Below are 26,012 nucleotides of genomic sequence, written 5' to 3'. Positions count from 1 at the left end.
GAGTGCTTCATTTTGAATAATACGTGAGGGCACATTTATAAGGTGTGTGCATTTTCAGGGTTTTGATAGAGAAACGAGGGAGAGAGAAGGGAACGTCTGTATATTTATCATATCATATCATATCATATATATACAGCCGGAAACAGGCCTTTTCGGCCCACCAAGTCCGTGCCGCCCAACGATCCCCGTACATTAACACTATCCTACACCCACTAGGGACAATTTTTACATTTACCCAGCCAATTAACCTACAAACCTGTACGTCTTTGGAGTGTGGGAGGAAACCGAAGATCTCGGAGAAAACCTTTAGGTACTGTACATAGCAGGAAGGAACCTGAATTTGGCTTTGAGTGACTGGGAAAACGAACATGCCACTGATTGGATAAAATGGATTTTATTGTTGAATGGGAAACAGAAGTGAAATATCTACTAGTAGAAGAGAAAAGAAGCCGAGTATTATCAGTGCATTCAGGAATGATCATGAAGCTTAGAGAGAATAATGGCGTTGTGAGGATAAAGGTATCGCAGGTGGAGCAGAGAGTGATGTTGAGCACATTGATAGCACATTGAGGTATCGCAGGTGGAGCAGAGAGTGATGTTGAGCACATTGATAGCACATTGAGGTATCGCAGGTGGAGCAGAGAGTGATGTTGAGCACATTGATAGCACATTGAGGTATCACGGATCTGCCTTTTAACAGCTTATAAAATAATATTCAAATCAATAGTGTGGGTTGGCATTAAGGAGAGATTTGGTCTGGATGTAAATCATAATTGATAAAGTAATTGTTCATGAATGTAGAGCTCTTAAAAGCGAAGTGAAGGAATTTAGAATGTGTAGTTATTGGAACTGGGGAAATTTGCCTTGTATTACCCACATTTGTTTTATGCTGGTAGTCATAACACGATTTATGTGTAAATTTCTGTACTCACTGCCGACTCCAAAATGTTGGCCAAGCTATTTATCCTGATAGTAATTTGAATTAGAAAGACCATTGATTCTTTTGGTGTATTTTAGCTCAATCTACTGTGAGAAAACTGGTCATATCATTTTTTAATAGAGTTCATGACAATTCAAAAGAGACTTCAAACAGTGTAAGATTAAGTTAGTGATAATAGGCCTGCAATGCAGATTGAACGCCAAGGAATAGAAGGGACAGTAGTTCCACAAAAAATGCCAGGAGACAGAGTGGCAATGCAGATTGTCATTTTGAACAAGAAACATTGGATATAACATGATTGATTAATTAGAGAATGCCGTTTAAATTACACAGACCAAATTGGTTACAATGCAATTTCTATCAGAAATTAGAGAACAACTTCAAAGTTACTGGCAGAAAAAGAAGAACAGTCTCGGAAAGAATTGTTTCCATGTAAGATGGAAGCACAAGAGACTCTTAAATAGAACTGGCATGGACTTGATGGGCTACATGTCCTCCTTCCATTTTGAAATGTTCTGCAATTCTGTGACCAGGCTTTCCTTTTAGTTGAAGTCAGGAAACAGTTGTACTTCTGGGTAAAGATAAGAGATGGTCTTGGCATCATGTATAGTACAGGCATTGTGGGCCGAAAGGCATGTTCTTGTGCTGTACTGTTCTATGTTCTATACTATCTGCTGAGGTTCAAATGATTCACCAGACATTGGGCATGACTCTTTGTTCATTTTCTCTCTGTCACTAGAGCACTTGGGGCCAATCCTCTGTACTGTGATTGCAACCTCCGCTGGCTGTCTGAATGGGTGAAGACAGGCTACAAGGAGCCAGGTATTGCCCGCTGCATAGGACCTGAGGACATGAATGAGAAACTTCTCCTAACAACACCCACAAACAAGTTCCATTGCAAAGGTACGTAGCCTTGGATAACACAAAGAAAGACTCTAAACAGTCAACATTTATCTTATTAGTTCAAGAAAGTCACTCTTGCTGAGAAATGCAGGGTCATTTTAGTATGTCTATACGGCCAGCACAGTTTGGAACATTAGGTACAGAATTCAGACAACCCAATATGAATTTCAACATTTTCGCGTTGTTTGTTCGTTAAAATTGGAGAGTTCCAAAAGCAACAGTTTTGAAAATACAGTTATGAAAATTCAAACACTCCCAGATGCCAGAAATATGAAATAAAAAGAGAAAATGCTGGAAGTACATGTGGACAGAAAAACGGAGTTAAGGTGTACAAAGCAGAATGCCTTCATCAGAACTGAGAAAGTCTTTTGTGTTTAATACTCAATCTGCTAACCTAAGAGTTAACAAACATTTAAGAGCACTTGCTTTTTGCACAAGACTTGAGCAGGATTCTCTTCTTCTCCAGCAGGGATGACTGGTTTCCAATTCTGTCCCATGGAACCTGAGGTGGCTGAAGAGCCGTTTGTGGTCCTCCAAGTGGAGATTGTTTGTATTACATGGACCAAATTTGGTGTAACGTAATTCCAGTCAGGAATTAGAGAACCACAACTTACAAGTTCCTTTGCAAACTGACAAGCAGAAAAAAAGCTGTCTTGCAAAAAAATAAAGAACAGCAGAGAGAAAAAAAAAAACGATTCCATGGAAGACAGAGACACAAAAGACTCAAAAGCTGAGCTTGTGTCCAATGGACAATGAATTACCTTGTCAATGTCTGCCTTCACTGAGAGTGGCTCTCACACAATGGAAAGTGGTCTCCATTTTCCAGAGTCTTGCCATGTATCCTGATAGTGGTGTTGTACTGATGGCACAGATTGGTCGGGCATGTTTATTTTCCAGATGTTCAATATAAGACCCATTTTAATATCTAGTCCACAGAAGAGGTCAACAAAGAATTGAATCTCAGGCTCCAAGCCTGCACATATACTGTAAATTGATGCCCAAGGTTGGGAACAAAGATAATAGAGATGAGCAAGTTGGACCACTCCCTAAAAACCGTAGCATGTCATGGTGCCATTTTGGTAGGCAGAAACTTGCAGAAACATTTAAAAAGAAAAATAACAAAAATCTGTGAATTGATAGATGAGATATATTCTGCATTTTTATGGTATCATCACACATAGTTCCCCCAAAACACTGATTACACTACGAAAGGCATAACGAACGGCTGGTTTTGCTTACTAAAATGGCGGATGTTACGCTCCTTTGCAGACTACACTTCAGTATAGGCGATTTCAAAGGAGTGGTTCATCTTGCTCCTCTAGTATCTTTGGTTGGGAATGACCAGATGATGAGAACGCAGGTTGAACAGTTTGTGTGTGTTCCATTGATCAACACTTCTATACCTGGAACCTTGCTAGAGATAAGGTCCAATTCTGTGGTGAGAATGATTAAAAAGGTCCAATTCTGTGGTGAGAATGATTAAAAAGGGGGTTTGAATTGTAATATGTCCTTGCTGATCTGAGTCGAGACTGGCATTTGGCCGATAGCATCAGGTTTGAATGTCATAAGGTAGCTGACCTAAAATGGCATTGCATAGCTGCGGTCAGCCAAATTTGAGAAGGACTCTCCATCATCTCTCCTGACTGATTGTGGTGAAGATTTAGTGAGGTTGAGGAAGGCCATGATAAAGGCCAGTGTTACTTCCTATGGATTTGTCATGTGATGAAGATGAGATCTGTGGTCTGCTTGATGTGTGGGGAATCTGCACAATGACTCTGGGAGGAAGGAGCACCTCAGACACTTGGAGGAGATGTCTGAGTTACCTTACGGCAAGCAATTGCAAATCTCCTCTGCAGTTATCGCAATTGCACATCTCGTATTACACCATCTCGAAGAATTTGGGAAGGCCAACCAGGGGAGGACCATCACTGTGTATGTGATAGCCCTGGGGAGTGCTGTCAAGCAGAGGGATCCTGGAGTACAAGTACATAGTGCCCTGAAAGTGTGTCGCAAGTAGATGGGGTAGTGAAGAAGGCTTTTGCCACCTTACCCATCATCATTCAGGGAAGTGAGTATAGAAGTTGGAACATTATGTTACAGTTGTACAATACATTGGTGAGGCTGCACTTGGAGCATTGTGCTTAGTCTTAGTCATGCTAATATAAGAAAGGTGCCATTAAGCTGGAAAAAGTACAGAGAAGATTTACAAGGATGTTGACAGGACTCGAGACCTTGAGCTATATGGAGAGGATGGTCAGGCTAAGATGTTATTCCTTGGAGCGCAAAAGGCAGAGAGATAAACTTATTCAGGTGTATCTTGAGGGCTCATTTTCCCAGGGTAAGGTAATCAAAAATTAGAAGGCATAGGTTTAAGGTGAAAGGGGAAAGATTTAATAGGAACCTGAGGGGCAACTTTTCCACAGAGATGGTGGTGGGTATATGGAATGAGATGCCAGAGGAAATGGCTGAGCCGGATATAATAACATTTAAAAGACATTTGGACAGGTACATGGATAGGAAAAGTCGAGAGGGATGTAGGATAAATGCAGGTAAATGGGACTAGCTTAGATGGAGCATCCAGGTCAGCATGGATCAGTTGGGCCAAAGGGCTTGTTTCTGTGCTGCCTCTAACTCTATAACTAAGATGAGCAGGCAAGCTCTCCTCTTTCCAAATGGGGGAGATAAGCCCATCGGTTGCACCAGAAATATTCCTCTTGTTTTACTACTCTGGCATGAATTCTGTCTGCTCATGTGACCGTGTAGTTTTCCACAGTTTAATGGTCATTTCAACCTCAACCTGGGAAGAGCTAAGATTGTCACAGATAATGTTGTGGAAAGGAGTCAAGCACACTCAAGTCAAGGTTCCAACAATGTAACCTAGCCAAGCTTCATGTACTGATCAGTAAGCACGAACCCTGGTAAAGTACAACTCTACCGGGCATGAAACTGCCCCCAAAAAGAAGACCACTAGTTTGAATTTTAATTAAATAGACAAAATGGACATCCATCACCTTTTTGAATAGGCTCAATGATTTGTATTGAATGTTTCAATTTGGATGTCCTTCCTGACTTTCCAACAAGAGTACTGTGCACTCTCCTGTATTACCTTACCTTGATGAAAATTCCAGATTCAAGAATGTACGTTCTAAAGCACGATAGATTCGCTGCCTGTTCCTGTGATTTCACTAGGTTTAGCCAATACATATGGGACCTCGGAAACATATTATTCTCGTCTTTTTTACAGACCCACTGAACATTGCAATAAAGGCCAAATGCAACCCTTGCCTGTCCAGGCCTTGCAAAAACAACGGAACCTGTAACAATGACCCTGTTGAGTTCTACAGATGTACCTGCCCCTATGGGTTTAAGGTAAGAATTGAGCTGAAAATATCCAAAACTCTCACCCAAAGGATAGGTTTGCTCCTGGAGTAGTTTTACTCAAATATTGCTGAAAATACAAAATGGCACTTAGTTTCTCAATAGAAGGGGTTTCACACTGAAAAGCAGTTTGAAAGGCTCAGATATTTCCAACGTGGTAAATAATATCTTCACAAATACTCTTACCCTAAGGACCTAAATCAACAATAGCACTATTTTTTTCTCTGGTAATCAGAAAAGGACATCTCTCGACATCTGCTATCCATTTCCTAACTTTTATGATTCGGTTCAATTTGGTCCTCAAAGCTTTTGTTTGTTCTGTTTTGATGTAGACTTTGAGAAAATCTTGTTTGGAGTACAGTGTAATTGAAAGAAATTGTGCTTTGAGTAGGCACGTCACATGCAATTGAATTATAATGTGCTTTGTCATTTGGTTTCACAAACAAAATTTTATTTTAGCATTAATCTCAAAAAGAAGCTCTCTTAGCACGAACAGGATGACTTTTTCACTTTCTTGTCAATTTGCCGTCTCTCCCGAGGGCATTGTTGCCTGAGGCTTTCTTGGCAGTCTGTAGGACTATTTCATAAGCAGCCATTAAAGTGTGACTTAATAGCAAATCTAGTGAAATTGCTTAAGTGTAAGAGAGAAATTTCAAACCGGAGCTGTTGATGACTTGTACCACGCTTCCCACTGACATCTACAGAGAAAGATTAATGGATAAAAATCAGGTCAAAACCCAGCAGCAAGTTAACTTGGAAACTGATTCTTGGCCGACCGGCCTCGTATGTCTCAGATGCTTCTTGAACAAACTTATGAGCCTTGGGGAATAACAATCTTCAATGAATTTTTATTTGTAGTAGTATATACTTTTTTTCACATGTATCTAGATACAGTGCAATGCTTTGTTTTGCGTATAATCCAATAAAATCATAGCCCAGACCATTACGCAAACTAACCTCCCTTCCATGGACTCCATCCACACTTCACGCCATCTTGGCAAGGCCACCAGCATAATCATGGACCAGTCTCACCCCGGTCAGTCCCGCTTCTCCCCTCTCCCATCAGGCAAGAGGTACAGAAGTTTGAAAACGCACACCCCCAGATTCACGAACAGATTCTTCCCAGCTCAGCTTGGGACTTCCCAGCTGTTATCAGGGAACTGAGCCATCCCCTCACCAATGAGAGTGCAGCCCTGAACTCCCATCTACCTCATTTGACACCTTTGAACTATCTTTAATTGGAGTTTAACTTGCACTAAATAATGTACTCTTTATTCATTATCTTGCACCGTGGCTGAATTGATTGTAATCATGTATAGTTTTCTCGTTAACAGGATAGCACGCAACAAAAATGCCTTTCACTGTACCTCGGTTAACCTTAACAATAATAATAGTAAACTAAACTAAACCCATGCTGCACATAAGCCCAATAATACATGAGTAGAATAATGCAACGATTGAGTACATTTCTTGTGAGGCAGTGCACAAAGTGTCACCACTTTTCCAGCGCCATCTTGCAGCTTTCAAGTATCAGGCTCTTAAAAAGATTGAGTTGTATCTTGGCCTTAAAGATCCATTGTCCTGGCAGTGTTACCGGATTGGTGATGTAGGGGTCAGCCTACATGCCTTCTTGTGTTGAGATGTGAGGTGGCATGTACTCTGCAATACACTCATTCTCCTCTCCCAAGCCTCTTGCTTCCAGGCTTTAGGAACTCAACCTTGTTTTTGATGAAAGGAAATGCTGGGATTTGATGTGCAACCCTAATTGGTTCAAGGTTGTGAATGTAGTCTTCAAGTTTTAGTTGAATTTAGTTTTGAGATACAGTGTGGAAACAGACCGTGTGGCCCACTGAGTCCGCGCCGACCGCCGAGCACACGTACACGTTCTATTCAACACACTCGGGACAACTTACAGAGGCCGATTAACCTGCAAATCTGCACGTCTTTGGAACATGGGGTAAAACAGGAGCACCCGGGGAAAACCCACGTGGTCACGGGGAGAGCGTACAAACTCCGTGCGGATGGAACCCGGGTGTCTGGTGCTGTAAGGCAGCAACTCTACCGCTGTGCCACTGTGCTACCCTTGAAGCCTTTTGAATGACTGATTCCTATCAGTTTAAGCTCCTATGATCCAAAGCTCCTATTATCCATTTTCTGCCCTCATTGCTCCTATTTCCCACGTTAATGTTTCAAAGATACTGGAATATCTATAATGCCCTCCCTATGCTGACAATAATAGCTCAATCTCATTGCAGTTTGTCAATAGCTCGTCAATATTTCCTTCTCCTTAAATTCCTAATCTGTCCTTATTCCCATAAATTATGTGACACTTGGTATTTCATTACCATTAATATAGCAAAAGTCCCGAAACATTTATCATATCATATCATCATATCATATATATACAGCCGGAAACAGGCCTTTTCGGCCCTCCAAGTCCGTGCCGCCCAGCGATCCCCGTACATTAACACTATCCTACATCCACTAGGGACAATTTTTACATTTACCCAGCCAATTAACCTACATACCTGTACGTCTTTGGAGGTAGTGGGGGGAAATTGATAGCAGTTATTAAAAAATCGACTGAGTACTTGATCACATGAATATGTGGCAAAAGAGGATAAGCAATATTTGTGCATTGTAAGTTCCCAGAAATAAGCATCTTTGAAAACCAGGTTCTGGTCATTCTGCATGAGGTGAAATAAAAATGCACCTTTAATGTCCATCCAAGCAAACTGGTGAGGCTTCTAGTATGGTGCTTCCAGCAAGCAAAATCCATGCAATATTGTCAGAGAGTCATAAAAACATACAACACCAAAGAAAGCCCTTCACCTCAACTCATCCTTGCTGAGCATTGCTTATATGAGCTTGTGCCATTTGGCTGTGCCCCTTATCTCTTGCCCCTAAACCTTGCCTTTCCAGGTCGATCAAATCCCGAACAAACAGACTTAAGAACAGTTTTTACCCCAGGGCCATACGAGAACTGAACACTACCTTCTGCACTAGGCAACACTGTTAAAAAAATCTTTTGTACTTAATATAATTGTATTTATTTGTTTTTGCATTTATTGCATATATGTTGTTACGCACCGTCAGGATTGGCTATTTTTTAATTTCGTTGTACTCGTTTCAATGACAATAAATGAATATTATTATTATTATTATTATTACCTGTTCACATGTCTTTTAAACATTGAAATAATACCTGCTTCTTCTGGTAGCTCATTCCACATACACACCACCCTCAGATGCCCATCACATCTTTACCATCTCACGTTCAACCTATGTCCTCTGGCTTTACACTCCCCACTTAGGAAAAAGACTGTGACTCTCTATCTCTCTATGCCCCTCATGACTTTATCTATGCCCAAAAGATCACATAGTCTCCATCACTCCATGGAAAATAATCCCAGCCTATCCAGTCGTCCTTGTAACTCAAACTCTCCAAGTTTGGCGACATCCTTGTTAATCTTTTCTGTACCCTCTGTAGCAAAATCACATCTTTATATAACACTAGACCAAGTGGACACGTTGGGCCCATTCCTCGTAGAGGGGGAACAGGGAAGGGGAGAGGGTGTGACTGAGTGAGCCCTGGACCCAAAGACTCTCCTGTATTGGTGTAGCACCCTCAATTCCCCCCCACTCAATCCCCCTTATCCCCCCCTCCTCCCCCCACTGACCCACTCCATCCCTCCTACCCACCCCCACTCTTCCCCCCACCCCCACTCTCTGCTCCCCCTCCCCTCCCCCCTCCCCCCCACCCTAACTCTCCCCCTCCTCCCCCCACCCACTCTCTCTCCTCCCGCCACCCCCACTCCCCCCTACCCCCACCCTCCCCTCCACCCACTCCCCTCCGTGGAGCCGTTGGCGACGAAAGCCACTTACCAGTGCCCGTGCATTCAGCGCTGACTGCCGACGTGCGAGTCTCCCCCGGGACCAGGGCCATGCGAGGGAAGAGGGGCCGGGCGAGAGGCGAGGGGCCGGGTGAGAGGCGAGGGGTCGAGTGAGGGGCCAGGCGAGGGGAGAAGGGCAAGGGAACGACTGAGGCCGGGCGGGCGGGCCCGCTATCGGCGGCCATCCTGTTTCAGCGAGTGAGGAGCAAATCAAGTCGAACGTCGCCCATTGTGACGTCATACGCTGAGGAGTTTGAGGAAATGGGTTTGAAAGTGAATTTTTAAACTTTAAAATGTCTCTAGCTTTAAAAATGTAGCTTCAATTTCAATGAGAGTTGTTAGACATTGTGGGCAGGATAATGGTGAGTAACGTGGGCCAAATATTGTGGCACTATGGTGTACCGTTTTGGCTGTGCAAACCAAAAAAGGGGTAATGGGAGAAGGCAGGAACGGGGTACTGATTGAGAATGATCAGCCATGATCACATTGAATGGCGGTGCTGGCTCGAAGGGCCGAATGGCCTCCTCCTGCTCCTATTGTCTATTGTCTATTGTCTATTGACACATACACACAAACCCACAAACAAACACAGAGTTTTAGTCATTGATAGATGGCGATCAGAACTGCACACAATATCACTGGTGCATTCTCACCAATAGTTTGTACAGCAGTAATGTGACAACCTGACTCTCAAATTCAATGGTACGACTAATGAAAGTTAGTGTGCCATATGCCTTCTTCGCCACCCTGCCTACCAGAGTCGGCATTATCAGGGAACTATGTACTTCTACCCCTGAGTTTCTCTGTTCTACATCTCTCCTCAGGACAATGCCATTTACTTGTACATCCTGCCCTGGTTTAATCTCTCAAAATGCATCACTTCACATTTGTCTGAATTAAATTCCAACTACCATCTATTTCACCCACTTTCCCAGTAAATCTGTATCTTAATGTAACCTTGGACAGCCTTCTTCACTGTCCACTATGCTACCAATTTTGGAGCCTCCCTAATCATACCTGCACCAATGGCCCTTGTTTTGTGTTCAAGTCCCAGATTGAGGCTCAAATCCTCAAAGTGTGTTGTCAAAGATGTTCTATGATTTACTTCCGATTTCTCATGATTGTGGTGCTGTGATTGTCATTTAGTAATTCACACACATGCAGTGATTGTCATTTAGTAATTCACACACATGCACTTCAGCTGAGAATACCATCCAAAGCAAAATAGGTTCACATGCTGGCAATCTGAAATAAAATGGAAAATGCGTGAATGCCCGGCAGCCGAAAGGTCATTAACTTGCAGCATTAACTGTTTTTGGCTCTGCAGACGCTGCTTGATTGCTGAGTATACATCACTTTCTGCGTATAATTATGTGGGGAACAGGTGTGGGTTCCCTTATGGTGGAAAAACCGATGTGTAATTACAATTCTGCCTACTGCCTCCTACCCGTTCCTGTGTACTCCTAAGGGCATGGTGTCTGGTTCATGAGACCTGAGGAACTGCTGAACACAACTTATATCATGACACCTCCTGCACCATGCCCTTCACAAATGGAAAAGGGAGAAGTTCATGTTAATTCTTACGTTATAAATTGGATTTTACATATTCCAGTCAAACATCTGATAGTTGGCCTCAAGGTCAACTCTACTTATCGAAAAAAACATATTAATAATACCAGACCTTTGTGTAAGCTCTGTAGCCATATAAATTGACCCTACTAGTCGATGTGAGATTTTAACCATATGAAATACATTTACATCTTTAATCTGAATTGTGGAGCATAAGGAGCATCACTGGGTGTAGAATCATAGAGTCATTTGGCACAGCAGCCAAATGGACCATCCATCAGCCCACATAGACATTAATCCTACAATATTTCATTTTTATTCTTCCCACATTCCCATTAACTGTTACAAATTCTACCACTTCACACTAGGAGCAATTTACAGTGGCCCATTACCATACCAGTATCCACATCTTTGGGATGTGAGTGGAAACTGGAAACAGGTCCCATTGAAATTGAGACCCAATGCATGCTGTCTTTACAACAGGGTTTTAATAGGAGAGGGAGAGATATATTGTCTACAGCTCTATCAGGATGAAGAACATTGATTTGCCTTGTAATCTCTGATGAATGATCTGGTTCTTTCATTCACAGGGCCAGGACTGTGCATTCCCCATCAATGCCTGCATCAACAGCCAGTGCCAGAACGGAGGAACCTGCCGCTTAATTGAGGGAGACAAACGTGGATTCAGGTGATCATTTAACGCAAGAAGAAACTAAACATAAAAACATTTGTTAATTCATACGAACGTGTCTGCAGCCAGTTTTGGCATCATTGCAGACAATCACGGAGCAATAATGAAATTGTTGCTTTGTGCTGTTCAGTAAAAATGGAGAGCACTGATCAAAGTCTCCAGTTCCTTCTTTCAATGGAGCAATCAGAATTGTACAAAGTGCTCCAAATGCAGCCTAACCAAAATCCTAAAAAATGCAACATGACTTCTTGACTCTTATACTTAATCCTTCGACCCCACATTCTTTACCACGCTACCTATTTGTGTGACCACTTTCAAGGATCTGGGGACTTGGGACCAAGTTCCCTCTGCACATAAAAGGACAACTCAGTTAAAGAGCAGTTCACTAGAAGAGATGTGCAGTGTTAGATCACTATTATTTAAAATTTGGAGCATTCAAGACCTCACAACCAGAAGAACTTTGATGGCTAAAAAGTTGAAACATTTACAATGAAAAAATGTGCAGCACAACTGTTGGGGGGGAGAGGGTGCAGTGAGAAGCAGATACATTTACAATTCTTGAAACCACCAGTGCACTGAAGGTGAGGAGCAAAATGGAAGTTTCCCTCCTGGAGACAAGGTTTTAGAAGTAGAAAGTTATTAATGGGTGACCTCTCAAAATATTCTACGGCTGTCAACTAAGTGAATTGCAATAATATCATTGATCACAAAACTTTACAACTGACTGCAAAAGAGTTTCAATTCCATGTGAGCATGGTAAATATATGGAACAAAATGCACAAAGAGATAGCAAAGATGTGAAGTAACTCGGGAAGCAAGTGCTGAGATATTTGGCAGAGAATGTGACTCAATGTTTTTTGGCATTTTGCTAAGCTCTCCACAATGAGTATGTTATGTTTACCCACTAACCGTTCAACACTATTTTTAGATCTGAAGGTAATTATGGATACATTATCTGTACCTGGGGATCTGTTAACTGGAGAGTGTTCTGGGGAGAAATTAGCCAATGTGCACGTGCAAATTATGGTTACCAGTTGCCTCCTTACATTTGATTAAATTGACTTCAGTAGATGCTCATCTGTGCATTTTTCTCCAGTGACCAAGGATGCTTTTCTTATTCCTTATGTTATGGAAAGAGAAGTGTGTTTTTTTTTCAGCCAAAGGGAGATACTTATTTCCCAAGCAAGCATTTGGCTGCTGGGTTTAATGCAATATTCGTTAGCAAGAATAGTTCAGAGAAAGGATAGCTGAAATCGCATTAGATTAACCTACAAAGGTTAAACTGCGCTCAAACGCTCTGCTCCAAAATATTCCAAAGTGGAATCAAGGCTGGAAATACCGTGACAGATTCATGTGTTTTGCTGTCTTGTTAGATTTTACAGATCTGTTATCTTTGAGAACGCGTTCCTCATTGCCCAAAGCTAAGTGAAACCTCTCACTCTGAAAGTTGATAGCATCTGGAAATCTCCCTGGAAATGGATTAATGTTGTTGGGAATTTGTCGTGCCTGAGTGATTGCACCTTTGGAAATGTTATTTCTGGGTATAGAATGTAATCAGGCATCCCCTTGAACTTCCTGCGTGTCACACACAAGTTCACAAATAAAAATGTCACCCTCAGGTCTGGCCTGCTCCATCAATAACCCCTGCGTGAGACGCCTTTATTTATTCTGGACGGGGTCCAGTGGTCTAAAGTAATGATGAATATAATCTGAAAATGCCCAATAACATTAATATTCTTTGACCTTTGGATGCCTGTAACAGTTTGACTTGTCTTGAGCAGAAAGCTTTGATCTCAGTGCAGGTTTGCGTAAGGAGAATGGGTAAGCAGCATAATTCTCTGTCAGCAGCTGCTCATATTTCCAGCTCTCAGTCAAGGTCAATAAAAATTGACGGTATTTTCTCTGTGGCACCTGGTGGAATAATGTGAAGTACTTCAGCCTGCCTTTCTGAGATGTGTCTTATGTAGAATAATTGCCTGGAAATGCAATCACCTGGTGCCTTTCTTTGACAGCATTTTGAAAGTGAGCATCGATTTAAATTGGAGTAAATGCAGTCGCTTTGTGTTTCAATGCTTGTGACTATTCCTGGATTGAACCATACCACTCGGGAAATGTCATCAGCCAACTCCATCAAGCCTCTGGCACAATGTCCATGTCAAGTTTGCATGAGACGATCTCACTTCTTGCACTGGACTCCTTTTTTAAGTTTGTACCTTGTTGTCACAGTCCTAGAAAAACATTGGCTTATTCCCATAGTGTCAAATAGGGAGGTCTGCAGGTTGCAAGCAATATATATGTATAAAATATAATGCACGTTTGTGCGTATGTACATGTGTGTGTATGTAGATGTGTGTGTATATGTGTGTATGAACATATATATGTGCAGTAAATATGTGTGTGTGCATTTATATATGTGTGTGTGTGTATATGTATGTGTGTATATATGTGTGTGTGTGTATATGTATGTGTGTATATATGTGTGTGTGTTCGTGTATGTGTGTGTGTATATATGTGGGTGTGTATGTGTGTATATGTGTCTGTGTGTATATGTGTGTGTGTATCCATGTATATGTGTGTACATGTGTGTGTGTACATATGTGTGTGTGTACATATGTGTGTATATGTATGTGTGTATGCATATACATGTGAGTGTATATGTGTGTGTTTGTATATGTGTGTGTGTGTGTATATGTGCGTGTGCATATGTATATGTTTGTATATATGTGTGGGTGTATATTTATATCTGTGTGTGTGTGTATAGATGTATGTGTGTGTATACATAGACACATATATATATATGCATACATTTCCAGATACTATATATTGTATATGTACAATAACTGTGCTGAACATGCTGCCCAGTTAACCATAACTTCTCTTCCCACACATGATCCATACCTCTTCATTCCCTGCATATCCATCATATCCATCTACCAATTTAAAAACCTCTCTTAAATGTCAATGTTATTTCTACTTCCGCACCACCCCTGGTAACCCATTCCAGGCACCACCGCTGCATCAAAAAACCTGTCCCCACACATCTCTTTCAACATTTCCCCTCTGACGTTAAAGCTGTGCCCTTTATTTTTTGACACTTCCAATCTGGGAATAAGGTTCTGACTGTCTACCCTATCTCTCACCCTCTCTCCAGCCCTCTGATTGAACAGCACTGCCCCAATAAAACAAATCTCTTGACCACCCCCAAAGACAAGCTGAATCTGTGATTCTCCCACGCTTTCTCTCTCTCCCACTTTGTTGCCATTTCAAACCTACCTTCCCCACGTTAGACCTTTTCCTTCTCAAAGACTAATGCCAACCTCCACCCTTCCCCATCATACACAGAATGCCAACCTCCACCCTTCCCCATCATACACAGAATGCCAACCACCCTTCCCCATCGTTCACAGAATGGAAAGAGGCCTTTTGGCCCATTGCGCCCATATTTCTCTTGTAAAATAAGACACAACGTGCTGGAGTAACTCAGCAGGTCAGGCAGAATCTCTGGACAACATGGATACCCATCTTCTCCAGAGATGCCATCTGACCCATTGGGTTACTCCAGCACTTTGTCTTTTTTTGTAACCGCATCTGCAGTTTCTTGTATCTCCTCTCTATTAGTTTAGTTTAACAGAGTGAGAGCACAGAAACAAGCCCTTCAGCCCACCGAGTCCACAGCGAGCACCGATCCACTTACACTAGCACTACTCTACACACGAGGGACAATTTACAAATTGACCAATGTCAATTAACCTACAAACCTACGCGTCTATGGAGTGCGGGAGTAAACCGGAGCACCCGAAGAAAACCCACACGGTCACAGGGAGAACGTACAAACTCCATACAGACAGCAGCCGTTGTCAGGATTGAACCCAGGTCTCTGGCGCTGTAATGCAGCAGCTCAACTGCTGCGCCACCGTGCCGCCCCTAAATTGTAAAACAAGCATTTATACCTGTCCTATTTTTGTTTTGAACAAAGTTTATTTCTGAATTCTTATTAATACAGCTTTGACAATTCAATGCATGAACACATTTGAACTGTGATAGATATCCCTCCACCCACCACCCCCCACCCACAATAACAATCAGAGGTATACAACTTAAGTTATGTAAGGAAAATAAGTAAATAAATAAACATAAACATAAGCATACAAAAAAAAAGATAAATGTTAGAGGTTTAAAGAGGTACACCATATTATCTAGGGCGCTAACACGCATAAAAACAGAAGAGAGAAGCAGAAAAGTGGGAATGTTAAGATATATCAGGGACCATTCTAATAATTCAATTCCACTCTTAATTACATACACACATATCAAAGACTTTACTCAACCATAAAATTATCAGAGCAATTATCAGCATCAATACAACTAAGGAAAGGTTGCCATTTCAATGTAAACTTGTCAGCTGACTCCCTAACAGTATACCTAAAATACAACATATCCCTAATCCACTGTGCAAATGTTGGAGGGTTACAATCTTTCCATCTGATCAAGATTTGTCGTCTGGCCACCAGCGTGGCAAAAGACAGAAGATTTAGTTCATTATTATTTAATGCAAGATTTTGTGTTACCACACCAAACAAAGCAAGGGGAGCTGATGGTTCTAAGGATTCATCAGTAGTTTGGGAAAGCATATCGAATATTAATTGCCAAAAATTAGATAACTTAGGACAATCATATGAATTAAAGTGACTTGGTTCTGCCTGCAACGGTCACACATGGGGTCTATATTGGGTGTGAATTGGGCTAGTCCTGTCCTATTTTATTCGCCCCACAATCACTTTGACCACCTGGATTCCATCACTCCCCTAGACCCTCGGAGCAATTTACACCGGCCATTTTACCCTCCAACCAACGACTCTTTAACATGTGGGAGGAAACCGGAGCATCCCAGAATACTCGTGGGCACAAGGAGAATTCACAAAATGTACGCTGGAAGTCAGGATTGAACCTAGATTGCTGGAGTTGTGAGGCAGCAACTCTACCAGCTGCATCTCTATGCCATTTTAGACAGTCTCCTGGGCCTGAACTCGTTGTGTGGCCTCTCTGCCGTGATCTCCACAACCATCCCTTAGCCTGGCCTCCCACCCCACATGTCCTTGGCTGGCCCCCTAGCCTGAGTCTTCATAGCCAAGTGAATCATATCATATTGATTCAAGGGTGCAGAATATCGGGCAACCCAGGCAAGACATGGCCCAACGTCCACACTAGGAAGGTTGGACTGGAAGTGATGTTAACACAAGCATCTCCAACTGAAAGTAAGCGTGCAGGTACAGCAGGCAGTGAAGAAAGCTAATGGCATGTTGGCCTTCGTAATGAGAAGTTTTGAGTACAGGAGCAAAGAAGTCCTTCTGCAGGTGTATAGGGCCTTGGTGAGACCACATCTGGAGTATTGTGTGCAGTTTTGGTCTCCTAATTTGAGGAATGACATCCTTGCTATTGAGGCAGTGCAGCGTAGGTTCACGAGGTTAATCCCTGGGATGGAGGGACTGTCATATGTGGAAAGATTGGAAAGACTAGGCTTGTATTCACTGGAATTTAGAAGGATGAGAGGGAATCTTATAGAGACGTAAAAAATCATAAAAGGACTAGACAAGCTAGATGCAGGAAAAATGTTCCCAATGTTGGGGGTATCCAGAACCAGGGACATAGTCTAAGAATAAAGGGGAGGCCATTTAAAACTGAGTTGGGAAGAAACTTTTTCACCCAGAGAATTGTGAATCTGTGGAGTTCTCTGCCACAGGGGGCAGTAGAGGCCAATTCACTAGATGAATTTAAAAGAGAGTTAGATAGAGCTCTAGGGGCGAGTGGGATCAAGGGATATGGGGGGAAGGCAGGCACATTGTAGATGATCAGCCATGATCACAATGAATGGCGGTGCTGGCTCAAAGGGCCAAATGGCCTTCTCCTGCACCTACTTTCTATGTTTCTATGTTCCTGTGTAACATGCACATTACATGGAAGACCACAAGCCTTAACATGCGTTGTTGAAATGTTTGGGAGGCATGAAACAGCTCCGAGTCAGTCATGACTTATTTTATTCATGAAAGGAGAATTTTCATTTGTACAACCCTGAAAACAAATCAATGCCATGTCTTGTCAGCATTTATCGCACGATGATCTCTTCTCCCACCGAACCTGTTGTCATCAGAGCTGTGGAAATATTAACCTGACTGACATTGGTGTCATTATGTGGTTTACCAACATAAATTTTAATGTGGAGGCACTGAATCAAACTCGCCTTTGGTGTCTCCATCATCACTGAAGGCCAGCAAGAATATGTTTCACTTTGAAGGATAGATCACCCTTCCTAAAGTAACCTCTCGGAGATGTTTCTCTAGGATGCTAGCAATCAAAGGGGGTAGAAATTATCCTTTGATCGCTGGCAAAAAGCATGCATCAGAGTAAAGAGCATTTGATATAATCACCTCGAGATGCATTGAAATCAATGAAACCAATGATATATTCAAGGAAGAGAAGTGGGTGGCTGATACTCCTGGATCCTGTTCGACACTGAATTCCCAACCCTGAGGTTTTTAATCCTTAGCTACTCTGAATCTCAACTTTCACAATGTTCATTAAAAGTTTGGGGATCTACAACGGTATTCTGCAGTTAAAGTTTTGGAATTTTCAGTGTTTTCTTTCATAAGGCCAATATAACTGTGGGAATGCAGAGAGTTAGACACGTTAATTTCACCAGTGCATCACCTCCCACATGCACTTCAATCACATGCCCTGGCTACCAAACAATACTTTCCAAAATCATCACCTCTAACAGCAAGGAGGACAAGGGAAGCCAGTGTCTCGGAAAACCACCACCTGCAGATTCCCTTGCATGTTGCACAAAAACCAGGCTTGCAAATCAACTCGTCATTGTCACTGGCTCCGAATCCTGGAATTCTCTTCCCAACAGGATGGATGGAGTGGTCACGTGCACCAGAAGGGACTGTAGTATTCAGAAATGTGGCTCTCCACCACCGTTTCAATGGCTAAATAATTGCTGGAGCTGTACCTGGAAAAATAAATAAATGGACTCCCGATTGTCGGGGATAAATTGGTGCTGAATTCCATGAAATACCTAAGGAGGTGCAGCGAAGAAGAGAAGATATCAATTGTGAAGTGGGCAGATAGAGTTAAAGGATTGAGAGCCTGTGATTTCAAAGGAGAAGGAAAGCATTGTGAATGGGATATATTTTTCCTTATGTTCTCACAGATCCCCATTCTCATTATTACGTGGTAGTTATTCAATGGAAGCTTCACTTTGTAACACCTTCACTTCATCTTTACTTTTATGTACAGGTGCCTCTGCCCTCCAGGCTTCGAGGGACAGCTGTGTGAAGTGAATCCTGACGACTGCGAAGATAATGACTGTGAAAATAACTCCACGTGCATCGATGGGATCAATAACTACGCCTGCCTTTGCCCGCCCAATTACACAGGTAGAGATGATAATGGATTGCATCTTTCACAGGGTATTGTTAGCTAGATTGAAAAGTAAGGTCAGGAGTTTAAGCAAATGGGTAGATTTTCAGGCATTTTAGTTTAAGAGAAACTGTGCAGAAATAGGCCCTTCAGCCCACCGAGTCCGCACCGACCAGCAATCTCTGTGCAGTTCTATCTGATCCCTTCCTAAACACTAGGGACAATTAACCTACGCACCTGCACATCTTTGGAATGTGGGAGGAAACCGGAGCAACCAGGGGAAACCCATGCGGTCACAGGAAGAATGTACAAACACCATACAGCACCCATAATCTGGATCAAACCAGGGTCACCAGTACTGTACGGCTGCAACTCTACCCCTGCACCACTGTGCCGCCCTTTCAGAGTATGTGCATTTGCATTCTTCATTGTAAAGAGGTGGGGGGGATATGTCCTGGTTCATCCATAGGCGTGCATTGTACAGGCTTTTATTGAATGATAATTGGAGGCTGCTTCTTGCCACAACCTCTACTCCCACCTTCCTCTTATGCTGCTCACATCTCAAAGCATGGATGTATCATCTCACAGACCCCAGTAGTTCTCTGGGTAGGATGGGTTCAGTTGGAGATCGTCGATCAATACCGAGATCCCTGAAGTGTCATTTAAGTGAAAATTGAAAATTGAGAATTGAATCTGGAGACATGCTTTGTGTGATATCATATAAAGGAATAACTGGTAGAATTGCATTGCTGAGACCCACACGCCTGAAGTAGTCAGTTGGCAATGCTCTTTAAGAATGAAGAGCAAAAGAAAAACGTGAGAAAATTACGTTTGATTCAATTTTTCATTCTTTTGGTCTTCTGCCGAGGTTCATCCCTATCCTTCCTCTTTTGATTGAACAAAAAGAAAGCAGGAATGTGATATACGACCCCTCAAGCCTTTTCTGCCACTGAATAAGAACAAGGCTTATCTAATATATAAGAAAATAACTGCAGATGCTGGTACAAATCGAAGGTATTTATTCACAAAATGCTGGAGTAACTTAGCAGGTCAGGCAGCATCTCGGGAGAACTTTAGATAGTTCCTCTGTCCCTCACTTCCCCTCCTCCTTCCCAGATCTCCCTCTATCTTCCTGTCTCCACCTATATCCTTCCTTTGTCCCGCCCCCCTGACATCAGTCTGAAGAAGGGTCTCGACCCGAAACGTCACCCATTCCTTCTCTCCCGAGATGCTGCCTGACCTAGCTGAGTTACTCCAGCATTTTGTGAATAAAAGGCTTATCTAATCTTGGCCTCGGCTCCACCTTCCTTCCTGGTTCTCTTAGACCACTGATCTGCCTCTTTAAACTTTGAAGATGTTTCAATGACTCTCCTCCACAACTCTCTGAGGTAGAAAATCCTAGATCCACGAGCTTCTAAGAGGAAATTAAAATCTCCTCATCTTTGTCTTAAATGGGCAACCTTTTTTAGAAACCAGTACTAGATATCTCTGCCGGCTGAAATATCCTCTCGGCATGGCCATCCAACCTCAGGTGTTTCAATAGGATCACCTCTCAATTATCTCATTCCAAGCAGTACAGGGTCATCCTTCACTTACAAGAGGAACTATTCAGTGTTCGACACTACCTGAAACTAATTTAGCAACTTGACTAAGAAGCATGATATGGTTTGGTGATAATGGACAAAACATTACCCATCTTGCTCTGTTGTGCTGTGTGTAAGGACCATTCTGTCTCAGCCTTCATATTACTTGGAAACGCAATCCACGGAAATAGCTTTCTCAGGTTTAGTGCAATCTTCAATGTAGGGCCAGAGGGCACAGACTCAGAATAAAAGGATGTACCTTTAGAATGGAGATGAGGAGGAACTTCTGTGGCCAGAGGGTAATGAATCTGTGGAGTTTGCTGCCACAGGTGGCTGTGTTGGCCAAGACATTGGGGATTTATAAGGCGGAGATTGATAGGTTATTGATAGGAAGGGCGTCAGTGGTTATGGGGAGAAGGCAGAGAATGGGGTTGAGAGGGAAAAATAGATCAGCCAAGATCTAATGGTGGAGCAGACTCAATGGGCCGAATGACCTAATTCTGCTTCTATGTCTTGTGGTCTAAGTTTTTCACCACCCTGCATGAACAGTTAATGCCAGTTAATCATTTGATTGTAGAAATTCTATTTTCACTTGGGGCAGATATTTAATTGTCAGCTGAGACAAGCACTAAATATTTATTTTCCCCAACACTTTTTGGTCCCCCCTGCCCCAATTTCTTTCCTGATACTTGCAGCACTGTTTGTAGCATCCAGAATTTCCATCAAACGAGCTCCGCTAAAGCAGCACAGCCCTGAAACTTTCCTGTTTTTTTATGAAAGGAGATTAATATGAGTGACACTTTTACACGTTGAGCCGTCAAGAAATAAAATATATACTTTGTTAAATCCCGAAATGTTTACTTTCTACTGAGCTTAAGGCTGACACCGTCACCTCACCAAACTGATAGCTCCACCTTGTAGAAATGGGCTCAGACATGAGAAAAAGATTGTAATAAAATACAAATTCAAAGAAAGCATTGGAGCTTTCAAGGCAGCTCTTTAAACTTCTCTCCAGGGTGTTCTGTGATTTCTAAGCTTTCACAATGCACCCCACATGTGTTGATCCTTTTCATTCCCAAGCAGTGGCATGTGGTTCCCAGGCAAGGATTAACTACAATCTCAACCACAAAGGATGGAGTCGATAAAAAGGATTAGAATCAGGAGTCAAATGATTGGGGTTTTCCTAATTCTAAACAGATCAGACAAAATCCAAACTCCACAGGGAGTCTTATCACAGCTGCCAATGAACGCACGTATAAAACATATTCCCCACGGTAAACTGATGTGCATGCAATGATAAGTGGCCCAGAGTTTCCAAATGTTGCCTTGTTTCACAAGTATGTGGATATTAAAATCATTGCTTTGTGTGTAAATGCCCTTGAACTCTTAGGAATGTTCCTTATTCTAAATTAGATCAATTTTGCCCCAAGTGAATGGAAATGAAGAAATAAAGCAGCCATTTGTCTGACCTGGTGGACACTGTGCTGAATTCAAACCTCCCTTTCTCATAAATTGATGCTGAGGTGTGGAGCAGACCCCCTAATCCACCCCTGAAATGTCGTGGAAAAGTAGATTTAAACACTTGCCATAAGTCTTGTCTGCCACAGTTTACGACTGTTAAAATAGAAGCCTCTAGTAAATTCTTCAGATGTTTCAGAGAGCTGTATACCACAAATTGCTCTTCATTCAGCCAGTTTTGTTGGTGGCAGCACTACAAACATAAACAATAAACAACCAATTAATCTGCTTACCAGGGTGGAAACTGAGAGTCAGACACTGGTCTTCAGTGTGAGAGTAACAAGCAAATGGTGTCTAATCTCAATGACACAGTAGAGATTTGGCTGGCAATGTTATCACATAGATGGTATGGCACTGCTTGTAGTACACCCTCCTGATATTGGAACTGGATATAGGATGGCTATCTGCAGAAATATTCATTTATAACATCCTGGTGCCCTTAGCATGAAACACCTTCCCTCATCGCCAACAAAAAAATAATGTGTTTAACTCCTGGAGTGCTATTTAAATGGAAAACTGTGCGAATAAGTTAAGTGTTTTAACCATTGACCTTAACTGTGCACAATTGAACTGAGTGGTCACTCTTCAAATTTAAAAGAGATTGGGAATGTCATCATCAGTGGTCACTTGAAGCGAGTATGACTGTCCTCTTATTAGGACGCCTATGCGTGACTTTGTTTAACGTGGGGAGACTGGTGCACAGACAGCCACCACACGGTCCTTGACAGATCTGGGTCAGGATCCAGTGGCATGGAGTCCAAGACGACCGGGGACCCTTTTCTGCTGCAGCCTTCATCCATCCGCCTTCCCAGCCGTTGTGACGTTCCACTAAAGTCAGCCATCATCCTCCGCCTGTTCCACCGTTGAGATCTTGGTTGGATTGCTCTTTGTCAGGGACCTCCCCCTCGACCTTACCGCCATGGGTGACCCTACCAGGGGCGTAGCTCCAGACGGCATCGCTCTCAGGATCTCAGGACCACACAAGCTTCTCCACCTCGACAAGGTGACAACCCGTGGAGATTGGGAATGTATGACGGCTTGTCTTATTGTGTCGTAGCTCCTGGGGCACGCCACACTGCCTGTCTATCTGGTTGTGGACATCAGCCTCTTCCTGCGGTCGAGGAGCACTGCTCAGTAACGGTGCACAAGGTTTTTCTCAGGGCTGGAGAGTGAGAGAGGATGTGGAAGGAAATAGAGAGGTAGGGCAGAGGTTGAGGGGTACGGAGAGCAGATGCAGAGGTGAGGACAGAGAGTTGGAAAAGTACCGAGTGCAGGGAAAGGAGGAAGGGACAAGTGGCAGTGCAAGAGAGAGGGACTGAGGCCTGTAGTTAGGGGATTTAAGAGAGAAGGGAGGTACACCAAAGAAGATCCAGGAAGAACTAGTGTAGCATCTCAGAAACTTCCCTTGTGATAAGTGGCTACCTCCTCGCCTGCTCTGGCTGACTGACCCAGAATAATAAGATTACCATTCTTTTAGAAAGGTTTCCAGCCCTTTCTACAATTTTCACCTAACACTCAAAGTCAGAATGAATGTTTCCATTTGATTTATAAAATTATATTATTTGAGTTTGCAATGAGATCATCAGTGAAAATATCTGCTCTCGAATTTTTAACTTCCAGGATAATTTTGAACATTGAATGACATGATGTTTGAATGGAATAGTTAACGGATCTGCCAGGGTATTTCCTCCCGAACAGCATCTTTTCATGATTTTTAGCTCATGATTTGTGTGCTGGGTCAACTTTCATCATTTGGGTTTGTGCGGATATTCAACACCATTCATAATTTCATGTGGAATTACTATATAAGTGCAACATGGAAGCTCTGTGGATGGTAATGGTGAGCAGTTGTCCACGTGAAGCTGGTAGAGAGAGGTGCAAGGGAAATAATCTACAAATTGGGACATTTGACTCCCCACAGATACTGGCTGGGTAATTACTAGGCCAGTAATTACTGGCACTTTATGACAGCAAATTCTGGTCAATGGTGTTCTGCCGTCTTATTGATCTTCTATCTCTTCATCTACAGGTGAGCTTTGTGAAGAGGTTGTGGATTACTGTGTTGCAGAGTTCAACACCTGTCAGCATGGCTCCAAATGTATCTCTAAGGACAGGAAGAACAGGTGAGCACTCTCCACTATTTTGGATCATATGGATCAACTTAAAAAATATGCACAATTAAAATTAAATAAAACAGAATCCTCTATTACGTTGGAGAAAGAAGAAACTGTCGATGCTGAGCTTATTGTTTGTTAAAGACAAAAGGTGTTGGAGTAACTCAGCAGGTCAGGCAGGTCAGGCAGGTCAGGCAGCATCCCTGGAGAACAGGGATAGGTGACGTTTTGGGCTGGGGCCCTTTTTCGGACTGTTCATGTTCTCTAGAGATGCCACCTGACCCAGCACTTTGTGTCTTTGTTTTCCTCTATTACTTTGTTCCATCTCATATTTTCCTTCCCAGCCACAACAAACAAAGTGCTGGAGGAACTCAATGAGTCAGACGGCATCTGTGGAAGAAAATGGCAAAATATTGTCAGACCGTTTCCCTCCGCAGATGCTGCCTGACCCGTTGAGTTCTTCCGGCACATTTTGCTGAGGATTCCAGCATCTGCTGTCTCTTGCATTAATATTTATTTAGCATTTTTACCAGGTCACAAACAATGGTAAAGGGCGTGAAGACGCAAGAGATTGCAGATGCCAGAATCTTGAGATATATAAAAAGCAAACTGCTGGAGGAATTCAGCGGGTCAAGAAGCCTACAGAAACACCCCAAGATAATATTCCCTCCAATTTCATTCCCCACTGCATGGAAATTGTATCAGAGCATTCTGCCAACACTGCATTCCAGCTTTATATTCATCACCTCACATTGTACAGGGTTAGGGTTATCAGAAACTAATGCTGTTCAACGATGTGGTGTGTTTTGTAACTTTCATTGGTCAATGGTTAATTCTGCAGCCTCTATTATTTCCAACAGGTGTGAGTGTTTGCCAGGTTACACCGGCCAAAACTGCCAAACTGATCATAACGACTGTGTGGAAAATAAGTGTCGACATGGAGCGCGGTGTGTGGATGCCATTAACGGCTACACCTGTGTCTGCCCAACGGGCTTCAGGTACACAAAGGATTTGCTGGTTGGGAGAGGGTTGGAGAAGGAAAAGTTGAACCAAATAAATAATTTGTTTATTCAGTTCTTTTTTTACCTCTCCCTCCCCCCCCCCCAGCCCATGTTTCCTCCACCCATTGTCCCATAAAATATTAACATTTACATTTTTGGCACTGATCCTAATTGCATTTTTTTTTTAAACTGCAGTTCATTGTATTGTGTCCATATGTTAGAGAGCAAACAAATGATGCTTCGATCCAAATGTGCTGCTTCTGACCCACACGGGAGCACATCCAAATACCAGTCTTCATGCAAACATGCGTTTCAATGTTCACCATTGAAATTGAGGCACATGTAGCATCAAAACCAAGTATCATGATAAGAAACCCACCTTTAATGGTCCATCTAACCAGGTTAGCATGAATTTAGTATTGAATGTAGGATTGAATGTGGGGCTCTTCTTGTCCGTAAGAATTATTTTGTGATCGGATAAATTTTCACTATTCAGTTGAAGATTTCTGGAGACCAATACATTGATATTTGCTTTTTCCATTTTGTGCATCTCCTGGGCCTGCGTAGAAGGATGGAATATTTCTTGACTCTGGATAGCTACAGTTTACGTAGCCATTCAGCCATTTTACTGGCTTCAACCCCTCCCTTCCCACCCACCACAACACCACAACAGCCACCATGATATTGCCAGTGTCCAGGAGCTAACAAAGACAGGTTAAGCATGATTGTCTTCTCCTGGACAGACGTATGTGGACCATTTGAGCAGATGTTGAACATAATTTCCACCTATATTGTAAGCCCAAAGGTGAAAAACACCTTGTGTTTTCACTGGCCTTTAACCTAAGTGGTCGGATGGTCAGAGAGTGAGTGAGCAAGTACTTGCACTTTCAGCTATGAGCACTAGAACCACTACCAAACAGCTGCAGTTACTCCTTCCACATCCATCTCTTTCCATGAACTGCTATGGCCACAGTTCCTCAGGTTTCCTCACTTTGAGAACAGT

General features: G+C 42.6%; 1 protein-coding gene across 5 annotated transcripts in view; it reads left to right on the top strand.

The window, feature by feature from the left end:
* The window catches only part of LOC144600260 (slit homolog 3 protein-like), a 595,019-nt gene that overhangs the window by 544,486 nt on the left and 24,521 nt on the right, over window positions 1–26,012 (top strand). For all 5 annotated transcript variants that reach the window (XM_078411831.1, XM_078411833.1, XM_078411834.1 and 2 more), the window contains 6 exons: window positions 1,680–1,843; window positions 5,088–5,212; window positions 11,274–11,371; window positions 18,671–18,810; window positions 23,924–24,017; window positions 24,869–25,006. In XM_078411831.1, coding sequence (XP_078267957.1) covers window positions 1,680–1,843; window positions 5,088–5,212; window positions 11,274–11,371; window positions 18,671–18,810; window positions 23,924–24,017; window positions 24,869–25,006 — 759 coding nt within the window. The remainder of the gene's footprint in view (window positions 1–1,679; window positions 1,844–5,087; window positions 5,213–11,273; window positions 11,372–18,670; window positions 18,811–23,923; window positions 24,018–24,868; window positions 25,007–26,012) is intronic.

The sequence above is a fragment of the Rhinoraja longicauda genome, chromosome 14, assembly GCF_053455715.1.
Source record: "Rhinoraja longicauda isolate Sanriku21f chromosome 14, sRhiLon1.1, whole genome shotgun sequence".
Classification (NCBI taxonomy): domain Eukaryota; kingdom Metazoa; phylum Chordata; class Chondrichthyes; order Rajiformes; family Arhynchobatidae; genus Rhinoraja; species Rhinoraja longicauda.
Note: the sequence above shows the minus strand (reverse complement) of the source record. Positions and strands in the feature narration are given on the sequence as shown.